Source organism: Tachypleus tridentatus, chromosome 6, assembly GCF_004210375.1.
Source record: "Tachypleus tridentatus isolate NWPU-2018 chromosome 6, ASM421037v1, whole genome shotgun sequence".
In the NCBI taxonomy this organism is placed as follows: Eukaryota; Metazoa; Arthropoda; class Merostomata; order Xiphosura; family Limulidae; genus Tachypleus; species Tachypleus tridentatus.
The window spans coordinates 31,857,697-31,873,470 of NC_134830.1; the positions used below are offsets into that span (position 1 = coordinate 31,857,697).

A 15,774-nucleotide genomic window follows, 5' to 3' on the forward strand; every position below is an offset into this window, starting at 1 on the left:
TTGTTTCAAGAAGAAACTAAGAAATAACGTATTCCCAATCGACTACAACCACCTACTTAATCTGATTAACAACATTAACGCAAAATCTGAAACTCGCCTAAATCGTAATGTTATCGAAATTGTTGGAAATGTTTACATGATTTATAGAAATTAAGTGTGAGATTTAAGTTTCCAGACGTTCAACTTCCCTTATTTCACCAGGTTTAGGGAAAAAACGTCAGGAACATTGAAGTAAAATACCATTTTCTCTATAAACTTCACATCGTGTTTTGAGCACATTTAGGCCTAAACTTGTGAATTTAAGCCTCTGTTTATATTTTTAATAGAAACATTTCTAATGTTTTATCATTTGCAGAAACACATTTTTAACAGCTTATACTTTTTGGTTTGATTTTCCTTAATGGTAAAACTTTAAATTATAATTTTATCTTTAAAGGAAATAAAGGCGAAAATCGCTATAAATACAATGATATTTTGTACAATATATTCTTTGACAAACTATTAATGTTTTCGAAAAGTATTTAGTTTGTTTTGAATTTCGCGCAGAGCTACTCGAGGGCTATCTGCGCTAACCGTCCCTAATTTAGCAGTGTAAGAACCAGAGGGAAGGCAGCTAGTCATCACCACCCACCGCCCACTCTTGGGCTACTCTTTTACCAACGAATAGTGGGTTTGAACGTCACATTATAACGCCCCCACGGCTGAAAGGGCGAGCATGTTTGGTGCGATCGGAATTCGAACCCGCGACCCTCAGATTATGAGTCGAGCACCTTAACACACCTTGGCCATGCTGGGCCTAAAAGTATTTAAAACTGTTATGTTTCATAGAGTTCTTTGTGGTTTGCACACATTTTAAAAATTAACCACAAAAGCTTAATTTCAGCTTTTCGGAAATACAGAATGGTTCTAAACTTTTCTTAGCAATTTGTTCTCTTTTTAACTGAAAAAAAAGGTACGCAGATACACTGATGCAGATTCATTGCCATTAACAGAAATACAAAGAGAGACAAACAGACACATATTACTTTGCAGGTTTGTTTGTAGTTTATTTATAGCCAAAATAACCTTATCAGTTTTAACCACCATTCTTTTGTCATGGAAATTATTGAATTTCAAAACCCAAGACAGAAGCTCTCGTCCATAAATCAATAACAAAGACTATATATATATAAGTGTATCTATACATAATAGGGGTAACAAAATGAAATCAGCAAGTTCATGGCACAACACTGTTGAACAAAAATTGACCATTTATATTTCTGAACTCTAAAAACAATTTACTTTATACAAGAAGTAACGACACCATGACAGTAAAGCATAGGCCGATTATGGTGTATGTAGATAACAAATATTTAGGGACACCTTTAAAGGCTCCCAGTAATGGGATAGGGTTCACAGTATCACCAATTCTGTGTCGTATATAGGTAAGCCATTAAATGTGTCTGTGCTATTTTTATTAATATATGGACACTAATATTGTTCCAAGACTATATCCACACGCACTTGAAACACAGCAAAGTTTTAATCTTTCTGCTTTTCCACATCTAGTGAAATTAAACAACAAGCTAAAATGATATTTGTGTCAGGGTTATTACTTTTCAAAAAGTTACACAAACCAAGCTAACTTGTGATTGGATGAAGTTACGTAACAGTGATTATTTTTCACAAACCTAACTTGTGATTGGGTTGATATACATAACTGATTATTTTTCACGAAATTCCACAACACAAACTTGTTACTGGATAAAACTCCACATAGGCCACAAAAAAAAAAAAAGCAAAACAGAATCACCCAAGATACTAAGCTATTCGAATTTATCTTAATGGTTTTAAGGACACCTTTAAAGGCACCCAAAAAATGGGATGAAGTTCACAATATTCGCCAATTATGTGATATATACAACACATAATCACAGTTACATTAACTTGTGATAGGATGGAGATACGTAACGGTGAATATTCAATTATTCTAAGAATTTAGTATGCTGTGTTCATTTCAAATATCTTGTAAAACAGATCTTTAACGGCTGATAGGCACTTTCTAATTTTACACACGTTTTTTATCTCTGTTTGTCTCACCCATTCATCTTTATAATGTTATTTGTAATAACTAATAAAATAACGCAGAGTTTGAATCACACGAGATACTAAGTGGGTTCTAGGTTTATCATGATATTCAATGCATTTCGCTGAACTAAAACAAATCTTAATACTTTAACGAAAGACCTTTTTTTGTGATGACAACGTGAATGAAAACAAAATTTCTCAACCTCTAATACAAAACAATGCGTACAGTGAGGAACAGGCATAACAGTGTGCAAATCAAGGTGGTGAAGACATAAAAATGTAAACAGGAAAGCGATAGATAACAGTGTGCACATAACAAGAAGCAGACATGATAGTGTGTACGCAAAAAAAAAAAAACAGACAGTATATATATATATATATACATACATCCAACAAAGAGTACATATTAAATTTATTTGAACATAAAATAACCCTTCATTTCTTCCAAGAAAACTGTCTGCCATTTTTGTTAAATTATCAATTTCTCTTTGGCGAACGATCATAAAACATAACTTCCGTGTCGCCATATCCTTAAACTTCGAAATTCTTGAATAAATTTTGATTGAAATATGTTTTTTTCGAACCATACAAATAAAAGGTGTACTATCAGAACTTTATAAGCCCCTCCAGCTAATCGTATAAATATAATGTGTACAATTTAAATTCTAGAAACTATTTCAGCCAATCACAGAAGCAGAACAAACACAATTTAGTGTGTTTAGATCCTCCAATCGTTCTGAGTTTGATGGGAAAGCCGATGCATGTGAAACATGTTCAGAAATTTTGCAAGCACTAAGTAAAACATTTTAAAACTTCCTCTAATGCTGATAAAAATAATTTAAGAAAATATGTAATAAATATTAAACTATTCGAAGTTTAATTGTTTTCTAATGTCTGAGAAATTGCCTCAAATATTTTAGTCGAACGAGACAACCTTAGAAAACTTCATAACTTTGCTATAAATATATTATAAAAAGTTTTTATAGTAATAGAAGCAAAAATACTAGAACCGCGATATATTTTTTGTATAAATTTCGAGAAGACATAGACTTTAAATAAATCTTTGTTCAAGCACATGACATCTCAATGACAGCTTGCTTCACTATTTGTGTTAAGTGAAAATTTGTTTTTAGCTTATGTCCTTTTAATGTGTATTAAAATAATTACTGCAGGAAATAAACTTCGGCCTACTCTCAATTTATATCCGCATTTCTTTAGCTAACGACAGCAATCCAAACAAAAACCTATAATGCTTTATAACTACACCTAACAGCTAGTCTTACTCAAAGAATAAACAATTTTGAGTTTCGTGTTTATTTTGCTCGTATGGTCCTCCAGTGGGGCAACGTTTAACCTACGCTAAAAACCGGGGTTTGATTCCCCGTGTTAAACACAGCAGATAGCCCTACGTGACTTTGATATAACACAATCAAATAAAAACTTAATTTTGTGAATAAGTTTGTATACTAAAAACTGATCAAACGTTAAAACTAAGTAAACTCATAGAGCTAAGACAAACCTTTGCACCCTAAATCTTGCACATACAATGTAATTCTTCACGTTGTTTCCTAATCACAACCCAGCGAGTCTTTTGCTTACTAAACTGTAATTTCTTATGAAAATTTCGTAGGCAAAATGATACAAATATTGAAATTATTATTATGATATTTTTTTAGAGTAAACTTGCTACAATCCTCTCAAAGTTTGTTTGGCGGGTTACTTAAGTTAGACACAACCATAAACACACAGGAAGAAGTAAGAAAACAATATATATGTACATATATATATCCAAAGTTTTGTTGTCCTACACTTAGGCCTTTTTAATTCTGTGTGGACAACATTTGACTTCCAGCAACAAGACTCGTTGGTTCTTTTTCATCGTAAACATTATATCAAGCACTGCTCACATACATTTGTATACTAATCCGAAATAAACAAAATTTTCAAGGAATTAGAATACTGCTCTGGAGTAACTTGTGTCACCCTACGAATACACACGAACTCTAGTCACAAACAACGTGTCCGATAAGGTAGGCTGTCCCATAGTATTTGTTACCTTTGTATGAATAGTTTCCCAATACATTTATTTGTTGAAAAGAAAGTTATTAAGAGGAACCTCAGAATAGTGGTTCTAGTTTTTATACAAAATATTGTATTCTTGAAGGGGTTACACTGATAACAAAGAGAACTCTGTATTGGAATCGTGTAATAGAATCATACGTTCTTAAAAAATCAACTGTCAGTAGTTATTACTAACTTGTCGTTTCGGTACAAGTTCAGTGAGGTTGTTTGGATTCCAGGATCAAGTCAGAAAAACGTTTTATGTTCCTTGACGTTCAGGAACTAAAATATGTTTATATCTTTATATGTCTCTCTCTCTCCTTCTGTATATATGTAATGTTTTAATGCAGTTGTATAGCAGTTGTAATGCTAATTTTTCAGTATATAAAAACATGTTCAGTGATTGTTCACCTTCGTTTTCATGTCTAAGCATCTTATCTACCTTAACCTAATGTTCATTATTAAGAAACAAACGGAACTATTGAGCGATCAAAATCCAAGAATAAAAAAATCAATTTTTTTTTAAATATTGCCTGCAGTAGGTCTGGTTAGTGTTTCAACTAGACGTTGTATACTTCTTAGGTTTACTTGCGCATATAGAATTGTTTTGTTTTTTTATCCAAGTATAAAAGTTCATACAAATATAGTTCTTTGTTATTTCGGTTTCACCACACATTTACAATCAGAATATTGTTAAATACAATATTCCTGCTATTTTCACATTAAGTTATAGTAATACGACGTCACTTTTCACTTCGTTAAGGAAGCATCTCTGAACTCATAAGAGCAATTGAAAGTAACAACCATCTATCACCAACATTTTCCGCTGGCTTAGTATTTTTAAGTAACGTTAGATACATTACGTAACGACACTTTCACCTGCTTAAAATCCAGAATTTTCCTTTACAACACTTTCAAAACAGTTTAAAAAATTATTGTACATCTAACGAGGGTCTTTCTAAATATAAATAAACTAAAGTCATAAAAACTTGAAACTAGACAAAAACTGCGAAAGATGAAATGTGGATTCAACTAAAAATTAAACGTTTTATGAATCATTTGAATCTCAAACATGTATCAATTACTACAAAAAATTACCGCTTGCTTCAAGTCACTCAAATTTCTCCAGAATGATTACTTCGTTATTTTGACAGAAAAGTCAAATATACTATATCCCTAATATATATATATATATATATATATGTTACATTTATATCGCTTCGTACTTTAGGCTAAGCGATTGTTTCTTCTTTAAAACTATCACTAAACAACTATTGGTCGTCCTCAGAGAAATTTATGACTAGTGAAAATTGCTGATAATTTAAACGAGAAAAAGATGGTTTGGTTAAAGGAATATATTAGAGAAAGAAAAGGTTAACACTTGAGAAATGTTTAGCTCTTTAAGAAAACAAACTTCTCTTAAAAAAGAGTCGACGCATTGAACTTATAATTACAGTTTCTTAACGTTTACAACTATACTGCCATTCGAGATCTAATTTTAGGTTACAAGCAGCGAATTAGCTTGAAAGGTTTTTTTTTTTATTATTATTTACTCTGGAATTAATCTTGACAAACGATGCCAGCACTTCACAGAAAACTGTTAAACAACAACCATCAACTTTTCTCACAAATGTTCGAAATTGCTAGGAAGCAAAGTGTGATATTCGTTTATGGAAGTTGTTACGAACTGTTTCATTTTCCTTACCAAAAACAAGTATATAAGATAAAATAAAAATATTGAAGTTAAGAAATGGTTCCTTGATGATACATTAGAAGCACAACCAAAGCGTTCATTGAGAATACAACAACTTGCTTGTCTTTGTAGCAAAATGTTGTCATTATTCGAACCACTCTGTGAGCTCATAAACTTCCGATAGGAAACACTTACACTTCGAAGACAACACGAGCATCAAAATTAAATTCTCTTCAGATGATAACGCAGTCCATTGTTTTAAAATAACTGACCATTCATTGAGTATATTGCAAAATTATGGAGTTTGAAACAGTCCTCACGCAATCACACAAAAAATGTATATTTACGATCGACTGTTTCGATTCTATTTGGGCACAAGAACGTATGGCAAACCTACTATCAAGATATATCAGTTCAACTATAACCAAGGCACAGCTTTTTCCTGTAGTTACAGTCTACACCTGCCACAAGAGTAAGTGATTGGTGCTGTCATCACGCCCCGCCGTTTCGCTTAGTCCAGAGTGACAAAAGTCCTCATAACCATCGCCCCCGCTTATCACAAGCAGACGACACCCTGTGGATGTTGTAGAGGACATCCGACGAGATGCTGCACCGCCCTCTTTACTGCGGATTGAGCGATGTATGTATTTGGCACATCCAGAGGCATCCATTGAAGCACCTGGTGTCATCTCCACGCACGTCAAGAAGCGCACGTGACCGGTATGTCCATGTGGAATTCCTGACAATGAAATTTATCAAGAGGACTGTTATTCAAGTCTTCTTTTTTTATTATTCAAAAAGTCAAGAAAGCAATAAAAAAATTAAACAAAAATTATTGTTTTTAATTTTATTTTTAGTGACGTTAAAAATGTGGATTTCATGAGAACTAAAATAGAAAAGGCAGATGTATTTATCCAAATCTAAACTGTGCAAATACAATTAACTAATACTAAACTTGTAAGTAGAAAATATATATTATTTTAGTATTGGTATTAACTGAAAAGAACTGATTATATATAAATATATGTATTATTTTAGTATTGGTATTAACTGAAAAGAACTGATTATATATAAATATATATATTATTTTAGTATTGGTATTAACTGAAGAGAACTTTTTTTTTTTAATTATAGCAACAGAATCACATTGTAATACTTCGTTGAACCATCTAAATCTAATTCCCATAAGCTCTACATGGAAAAATCTCAATGTCACCAGAACCGGATTAAGTGTGCGAAGAGGATAGAGGCTCAAAACTGAACGTCATAAATTAGACAAACACAGTGCAATAGGACTTATCAGCTGAAGTTTGAGATTCATACAAAAGTAAACGAAAGTAATTTTAGTAAATATAATGTAATAACAACGTAATTCTTTTAATAAACGTAAGGTAACGACAATGAATTTTGTTGTTCTTGTTGTTAACTAGACAGGCAAATATTTACGAAAAAATTAGGCTGAGATAACATGTCAATGAAAAATTACAAAATAATAGGTTTATATGAAACGCTTAAAATTTCCGTTGCCCTAAGTGACACAGCTGCAAACATATGTTTCTCAATTAGATAGCCGGATTTTTTATTATTTTATTTTAATTTCTCTTCAGTCCAACGGATTAGGAGCAATTGCGCCCCTTTATTACACCTTAATCCGGCCATGGCTATCGGAAACAAAGGATGATGTATGACAAAGGATTACTGGTTACCAGAAACGTTTGGAACGTTGTCTAGCCGTGAGGTAGATGAGGTCAGGTGAGGAAGAGGTAGAGACAAGATGACCCCTGCACTTGTCCCTACCCACAGTAGGTCTTTACAGGCCAGAAGAGCGGTGACACGAAGACAGGCTGCCTTATGCTGACGAATAATGTCATCACAACCTAGAAAAGGGGATATTGGAGCTCGACAAGAGATTTCATTATCATTAACGAAAACATATTAAAAACACTATAACTAACATCAAATCAATTTGCAGAATTATTTGATATCAGACATAAGTAAATTAGAATCTAATAAATCCTAAGGTTTCGAACTACTTTTAAAACTCATATTACGAACTTATTTTCATACTTGCGGGTGATACGTATTACATCGTATTTAGTAGCTTTATGTTCTCGCCTGTTAAAACACACATAGTTAAAAACTGCTCAAACAAATCTGTGAGATCACTGATTTTCAATGTAAAACAGAGAGGACACTCCACATGAAATAATAAGATTACTTCGAATATTTTTGCTTTTTCGTTACATTTGCTTCTGTGTGGTTTAAATGTTAACAGAAAACTCTGTAACCAACAAACTCTTGCCTCTACAACCAATTAGGTTCCCAAACACATGTTTGTTAAACATGGAGATTCTCAGTAGCAGATCTGATCTCACGTCTTATTTAATTAAAGCGCGGGTCCGGCAATCCAACGTGAATAGGGCGATTGACTCCCAATCCGAGGATCGTGAGTTCGAATTCCCATCTCACCAAATGTGCTCGCTTCTTTTATCCTCCAGGAGGCGCTATACTGTAACTCTCAATCGTACTATGCGTTGATAACGGGTATTCCCAGAGTTGGCGGTGGGTGATGTTGACTAGTTGTATTCCCTCTAGTTTCTCATTGCTAAATTTCTAGCACAAATAGCTCTCGTGTAGCTTTCCACAAAATTCAAAAAACAAACAAACTATACCTTTTCCGTTTCAGCTCATTGACTAAGAGTCAAAGAAATGCCAGTGGACGCAAGGGTATTTTTGTCATTCAATAATATAATCACTAACTTACCCGCTAGCATCTTTGTAACAGCTGGTGCCACGTTCACATCCAGGAGATTTTCGTAACTTGTTGCGTGGAAGAGTCTGAGGACTGCACTGTGCTCAATGGCAACCCACACACCCAATCCTGACGTCACCAAACAAAGTACTGCTCGAGAGGTGTCGCTACTCACTTGTAAACAGTGCTGTTAAGAAAATAATTTATTATTATCGTCCTAATTGCTATTTAATCATCACAAGTCGACCCAGTAATAAACAATAATTCGTTAAATAGTCATATTTAATTATCACGAATTTACTCTTCCAAAAAAAATAGTTAAAATCAGTGTTTATATTTTAAACGTGTGGTCCACCTCTTCTTCCAATGAGTTGGTGTTGAGAATCTTGATGTTATTCTGACACCCGCACCAGAGTTTTCCCGCTACTGCCAACATTCGAGACACACAGGCTGAGACGCTTCCAATTTGGACACGTTGAGGCTCACTGATGTTCCAACCTCCCTCTGTGTTACCAAAATAACAAGATATTTTCTGACTCATTCGTGCACAAACTATAAAATAACGTTCTAGCCATAAAATATATATATTGCAATTATAAAACAGTGCATTAGAAATATTCTGACAATAGGATTAACCTGGTAACTGTTTCAAATATCGTACATATATTCTTCCTTGTTAATACAATGATAATATATTTATTATTTGAAAGCAACGGGATGCAAACTACAGCTCCAAAATTCGACATGCCATCTAGTGGAAAAATGTTCACTGAACTACAGTAGTAAAGTAAATCATTGAAGAAAACACTACAAAACATAAAGTGGTTTTTTTTTTATATAACATAATTTTTGTTCTATAAGCGTATGTTGAATGATAAGGGGAGATTTAATAGGGCATATATCATGATCATTTAACGCTGTTTCATGAAATATAAGAAAGAAGTTGATTCACAATCTGTGGAGCTTTACTTAAAAACTATAAACAGTTTTGTCAATTACAACTTGTCAGTCTTAAGCTAATACAGAGTTAGGTGTTGCTTCATTATTATTTTGGGCTGCGTAGATGATATAAGACTAAAATTCGAAATGGATTCATTTTTCTTCGACTGAATGGGATTTTCTTCAGTTAAAAATTCAAACGTTAAGCGATTAGTTACGTTTCTTTTTAATATCCACAAATATTACAAGACAAACGTATACTAATATTTTAAAGAAATGTTCATCAACTTTAATAAAGGTCAGAAATGAATTTACAAATATAGCTCTGTTGGAAATAAAAAAAACATATAGAGAGAATTTGTTTGTTTTTGAATTTCGCGCAAAGCTACACGAGGGCTATCTGCACTAGCCGTCCCTAATTTAGCAGTGTAAGACTAGAGGGAAGTTATCTAGTTATCACCACCCACCACCAACTCTTAGACTACTCTTTTGCCAACGAATAGTGGGATTAACCGTCACGTTACAACGCCCCCACGGCTGAAAGGGCAAGCATGTTTGGTGTGACGGGGATTCAAACCCACGACCCTCATATTATGAGTCGAACGCCTTAACCCACCTGGCCATGCTGGGCCAATATAGAGAGAGTGGACCAACAGTAGGTATATAGTTACTTAGGTACTTTTTATTCTGGGGAGTACAAAGTCTACAGTAGAACATCGTGGAATGTTGACAAAATGAAAGGGTACACCACAGATACAGTAAAATGATTTTATGCGCAGTCAGGCTTGTGTCAGAAAGTCTGCAGGTGTGGCAGACAGACTATGTTTGTGTGAACAGCAATGGATTTCAATTTGAACACCTGCAGAAGTAACTTGGGATTGATTTTCCTATACTTCAATGTCACATGTAAAGTACTGTTAAATATATGATCAATTACCAACTGTATACCTATCCTTTGGCGACCTTCTATATATAAATGTATATACACACTTTTATATGCCTACAAGTAGTAGGGGTTAAATAGTATTGGCTGAAATATAATATTTATCTTGAAGTTTTTTTAAAAATAATATTAATTATTATTACTTACTTGTACTCCGTCTGTACACATATAATTCACCATTAGCCAAAGATAAAAACACTCTGTTGTCGAAATAGCTATATTAAAAAAAAAACATGTCACTATTTATGTCTTGAAAACCAACAGAATAAGATAACCAAATAATGGTCAATGTTGCATTTATTAGACTTAAAAGTGAATCTAACTTACTATATATATTACATATATCTTCACGATGTTGTGAGAACAAACAACAACAGGTAACTACATCCTTCTTGCTGATTGAATGGATATTAAACTCTAAAGTAAAACTAGCTTCCTACTAAACATATAACTCCACTTCCACATCAATACATCAGATATGTTGTTGGTAGCGTATAATCTGAAAATAAAGTTATATGATGCACTGGGTAGCAGAAATATGCGGGATTTTGTATTATTTAAAACAAAAATTTGGTGACTGTTGTTGCTTGAAGTTAAGTACAAAGCTACACAATAGGTTATTTGTGCTGTGCCTACCATGGATATCAAAACCCAATTTCTAGCTTTGTAAGTCCACAAACATACCGCAGTGCCACTAGGGGTGGAGGGCATAATCTTAAAATAAAATTACATGGTGCACCACATAACAACGGTATGCTCGATTTTGTAAGAATTAAAACAAAGGTCTGAAACAATATATAATCTGAAAATAAACCTACATGATGCACTGGGTAGAGCAGTATGCTGGATTTTGTAAGAATTAAAACAAAGGTCTGAAACAATATATAATCTGAAAATAAACCTACATGGTGCACCACATAACAACGGTATGCTCGATTTTGTAAGAATTAAAACAAAGGTCTGAAACAATATATAATCTGAAAATAAACCTACATGATGCACTGGGTAGCAGCAGTATGTTGGATTTTGTAAGAATTAAAACAAAGGTCTGAAACAATATATAATCTGAAAATAAACTTACATGATGCACTGGGTAGCAGCAGTATGCTGGATTTTGATTTTGTTTTTCTTGATGCGAATGTTGTCTTTACAGTTGTAAATATGAATACTGTAAAAAAAAGTTTATAACCAAGCAAAAAAATTACAATAATAACAGATAACAAAAAATGAATTTATTAATTAGTTTGGAAAAATGGTTTCAGTTTATTTATTTGAACGAAAATGGTAATTATGGATACTAGGTATACCTGAAAGTACAAGAAATTATTATTTTGTGACTTACCACTCTGCCAGTAGGGAGGGCGGTATTATTTTCGTACATTTAGTACGGACTATGATGTCATCAAATAATTTCTAATACTTAAACCTTTAGAACAGAGCTAGGCCTACTCACTTAATGACTTACAGTACTATATAAAAAAATAAAAACAAATATTTTTCATGGTTAAGGACTTAAAGCGTGGTCACTAAAGTTCGATTAGATTTATCACAGGAACAAACATCAGTTTTCGCCAAAAATAGAAGTGAAAACTAATGATATATTTCACCACTAGATGCCCTTACCAGCCGTCCTCTGTCCCTAACCACACAGTTGGTTGCTGGTTGTCTATCTCTTCTTTGGCTTCTTCTTTCACTGTTATACTTCCTGATGAAGAAATTTGCTTCGTGACCGGATCTTCGTCTGAGATGTAAAATAACCAGAGACAAATTAGAAATCATGGAGTTAACAGCAACTTCTAATCTGTAAACAATTATCAAAACATTCCTTTCTCGTACATTTAAAGTAACGACAGTTCAAAGTTCGTTACTTGCACAATTTTAAAGTCAGTACTAACTATTCTCTCAGTTGTTTTAGTTTACAGAATTTAACTGATGATAGCAGATGAGGCTTCGTCAATATAAACGCTGTAGTAAGAAAATGAGATATCAAGGGAGGATCAACCATACAAAGCTTGAGGCATTATCATCTCAGACGATATTTTTATACTGTTGTCTAAGCCTATCTCAGTTTGTTTTTCACATGTTTTTAAATATTAGAATTATAAACATTTATCTTTCTATGTTAGCGATTTATTATATACTTTTATTTTAATGCACAGTTTGTTATGTATTATTTCACTTTAACAAGGAACAATTGAGAAAGTTATCAAAATATTTATAATTTCTAAGCACAGTGTATCAACAATAGTACAAATTAACTCATACAAACAACAGGAAAACCCGAAACGGCTACGTTTTAACGAAACTTAGACTTACCTTGAGCTTCACCAACTTCCTCGTCTTCATCACTAGAATCACTATAAAAATTTATAAAATTCAAATTGGATATATTAAAGGATACTCTATGGACAAACTTTTTATAACACGTAAAATAAAATTCGTAAATTTCGTAAACCAAACAATCACTATATTTTTTTTTTACTGGCATTACTAAATATTTCTTTTTGTTATTACTTTACTACAAATCAAGGGTTCGATTCCCCTCAGTGGACTCAGCAGATAGCCCAATGTAGCTTTGCTATAAGAAAAAAGAAAAAAAACACACTTTTCTACAAAATTGATTAAAACATAATTTACAGTTCTGTTTATTATTAAACAGAGTTATCTCCCACATGTTACTTCTGATAAATCACAGTTGTTTTTTTTTACCTTACTATAAAAGGTTTTACATTATAATAATGCTATATTTTCGAAATAACTCAAGATAATTCATCACAACATAAGCCATGCTTTCAAACACCAGTTCTTCACAGAAAACGAGTACAGGGAAACTACTGTTTATCACGTTTATGAATTTTTGTTTATACATTCGACGTTTAATTTCGTCAGAGGTATCTCAATATTGGTCTGTTGTCGTGAGTAATTCTTTTAGGTAACAATACAAAAATAATTATGTAAATTTCATTACATATTTCTAAAGCATTTGTGAAGGTACTGAGATATACCTGGCAGTTACATTTCTTAAAATCAATCAGTATTGATGACCCAGTGAAATAAACTTATCAGATATTCTCAAGACAGTTAAAGTTGAAAGATACGCTTTCGTTAAAACGTAACACAATATTATTTATTTAACGCACATGCCTTAAAGATCAATAACATAATATCTTACATCATTTTTAATCTCACACTTAATCCTAGATCTACTCTATTTCCTGTTAATGATAGAATATTTTCACGATATATGGAATAGATAGATTTCCTACCTGTCAAGTTGAAAGTTTCCATTGTTAGCATGTAGATAGATTTCCTACCTGTCAAGTTGAAAGTTTCCATTGTTAACATGTAGATAGATTTCCTACCTGTCAAGTTGAAAGTTTCCATTGTTAACATGTAGATAGATTTCCTACCTGTCAAGTTGAAAGTTTCCATTGTTAACATGTAGATAGATTTCCTACCTGTCAAGTTGAAAGTTTAGATTTCCATTTGTTGTTAACATGTAGATAGATTTCCTACCTGTCAAGTTGAAAGTTTCCATTGTTAACATGTAGATAGATTTCCTACCTGTCAAGTTGAAGTTGAAAGTTTCCATTGTTAGCATGCTGGTCATTTTCATTCTCAACCTCATCATTGTCGATGCTAACTATAGCATTCTGCTCGATGAAGACGGATTTTCTTCTATTAGTGACATATCTATAAAATAAACTAATATGTATAAATGTATTTAGTTACTTTATATCATCTAAGTCACCTTCCTTTTCTCCACCGCTGGAACAACAGTAAGTCTATGGATTTACAACGCAAAATTCAGGGGTTCGAATCCCGTCGGTGGACACAGCAGATAGCCTGATGTTGCTTTGCTAAAAGCAAATACACAGACACACACGGATATGGCCCGGCATAGTCAGGTGGTCGTTGCGTGCGGCTCCTAATCTGAGGGCCCAGGATTCGAATCCCCTTCTCATCAAACATGCTCGCTCTTTCAACCGAGGGAGCATTATAATGTGACGGTTAATTCCACTATTCGTTGGTAAAAGAGTAGCCCAAGAGTTGGCGGTGGGTGGTGATGACTAGCTGCCTTCTCGCTGGTCTTACACTAAGCTTAACCTTCAACATACAGAAAATCTCCTTGCGATTTGTGTTCATGATATTAGGAAGACGTCCTTATTAATCTGGACAAATATATAAATTTTTATGAAATTTGTACACTTCGTAAATATCACACCTGATTTTTACCAAATCTTTTGTATTTAATCCTCACATTAAAAAAAAAAAGTTAAGTCATTCATTATTAAACACCTCCTCCTTCCCCATTGTCAACTCTTGGGCCACTCTTTTACCAAAAAATGACTGGATAGACTGTAACATTATAACTGCCCACCACTGAAAGAGCGAACGTGTTCGATAACGTTTGGTTGGTTTCACTGCACAACAATTTTTTTGAAAAATTTTGCCTCCTCAAAAGTTTTTGCTGATTGTGACAGGTACCTGGTGAGTATGCACAAATATAGTTTTGGTTTTGTTTCATCACGTAGGAACTCTGAGAAATAGACAGTTAACTGTTTACCGGCAATAACGTATTTAATTGCCTTTATGTTTCTAATACGATATTAAGTTCAACATAATTAAAAGTGTTTTGCTCCCGATTTTCGTTTGTATTCAATGTCCGGTGCATCACGTTGCAGTGTCCAACAGTAATCAGCAAACATTGACGGATTCCAGTTGCCCTGATATCGTTTTTCCATTGTCGGAATGTCCTGGTGAAACTGAAGATTTCGATGAAACAGTACGTGATGGGCAAATTTGGATGTGATTTTCGTGATCAGCAGCCAAAAATCTATAAGAAACACCCAACAGTGTTCAAGAAGCAAAAACTTTGTTGTGCAATGTTATCTACACTAGCTGTTCCTAACCTAGCAGTGAAAGGCTAGAGGGAAGGCAGCCAGTCATCATTACCCACCGCCAACTCTTGAACTACTCTTTTACTAACAAATACTGGAATTGGCCGTCAGGTAATAATGTCCCCACAGTTGAAAGAGCGAGTATGTTTGGTGTGACGGAGATTCGAACTCGCAGCCAGTAGATTGCGAATCGAGCGCCCTAACCATCTGGATGTGCCACCAATAGACGTGTACATTTGGTTAAAGGTCAAGATCACAGTTCAAATTATAATTATCTGTTTGAAAATAGACGTAATGTTATGGTTAACTGTTTAAGTTTCAATAGTTTATTATTGCTTAACAGTTTAAACACCGAAAGAATGAAACACAATGCTCCTTTATTTGCTGCTCCAGATGCAAGTAAAACGTTTCATACACA

At 33.5% G+C, this 15,774-nt stretch overlaps 1 protein-coding gene across 1 annotated transcript in view; it reads right to left on the minus strand.

The window, feature by feature from the left end:
• Positions 1-1,025: 1,025 nt before the first annotated feature.
• Positions 1,026-15,774, minus strand: part of LOC143251577 (uncharacterized) — a 244,805-nt gene continuing 230,056 nt past the window's right edge. The window contains exons 15-23 of the mRNA XM_076502849.1: positions 14,020-14,148; positions 12,772-12,812; positions 12,079-12,196; positions 11,537-11,623; positions 10,603-10,670; positions 8,929-9,077; positions 8,586-8,760; positions 7,528-7,698; positions 1,026-6,560 (exon numbers count right to left, since the gene is read on the minus strand). Of these exons, the coding sequence (XP_076358964.1) occupies positions 6,277-6,560; positions 7,528-7,698; positions 8,586-8,760; positions 8,929-9,077; positions 10,603-10,670; positions 11,537-11,623; positions 12,079-12,196; positions 12,772-12,812; positions 14,020-14,148 (1,222 nt within the window). The 3' untranslated portion in view covers positions 1,026-6,276. The remainder of the gene's footprint in view (positions 6,561-7,527; positions 7,699-8,585; positions 8,761-8,928; positions 9,078-10,602; positions 10,671-11,536; positions 11,624-12,078; positions 12,197-12,771; positions 12,813-14,019; positions 14,149-15,774) is intronic.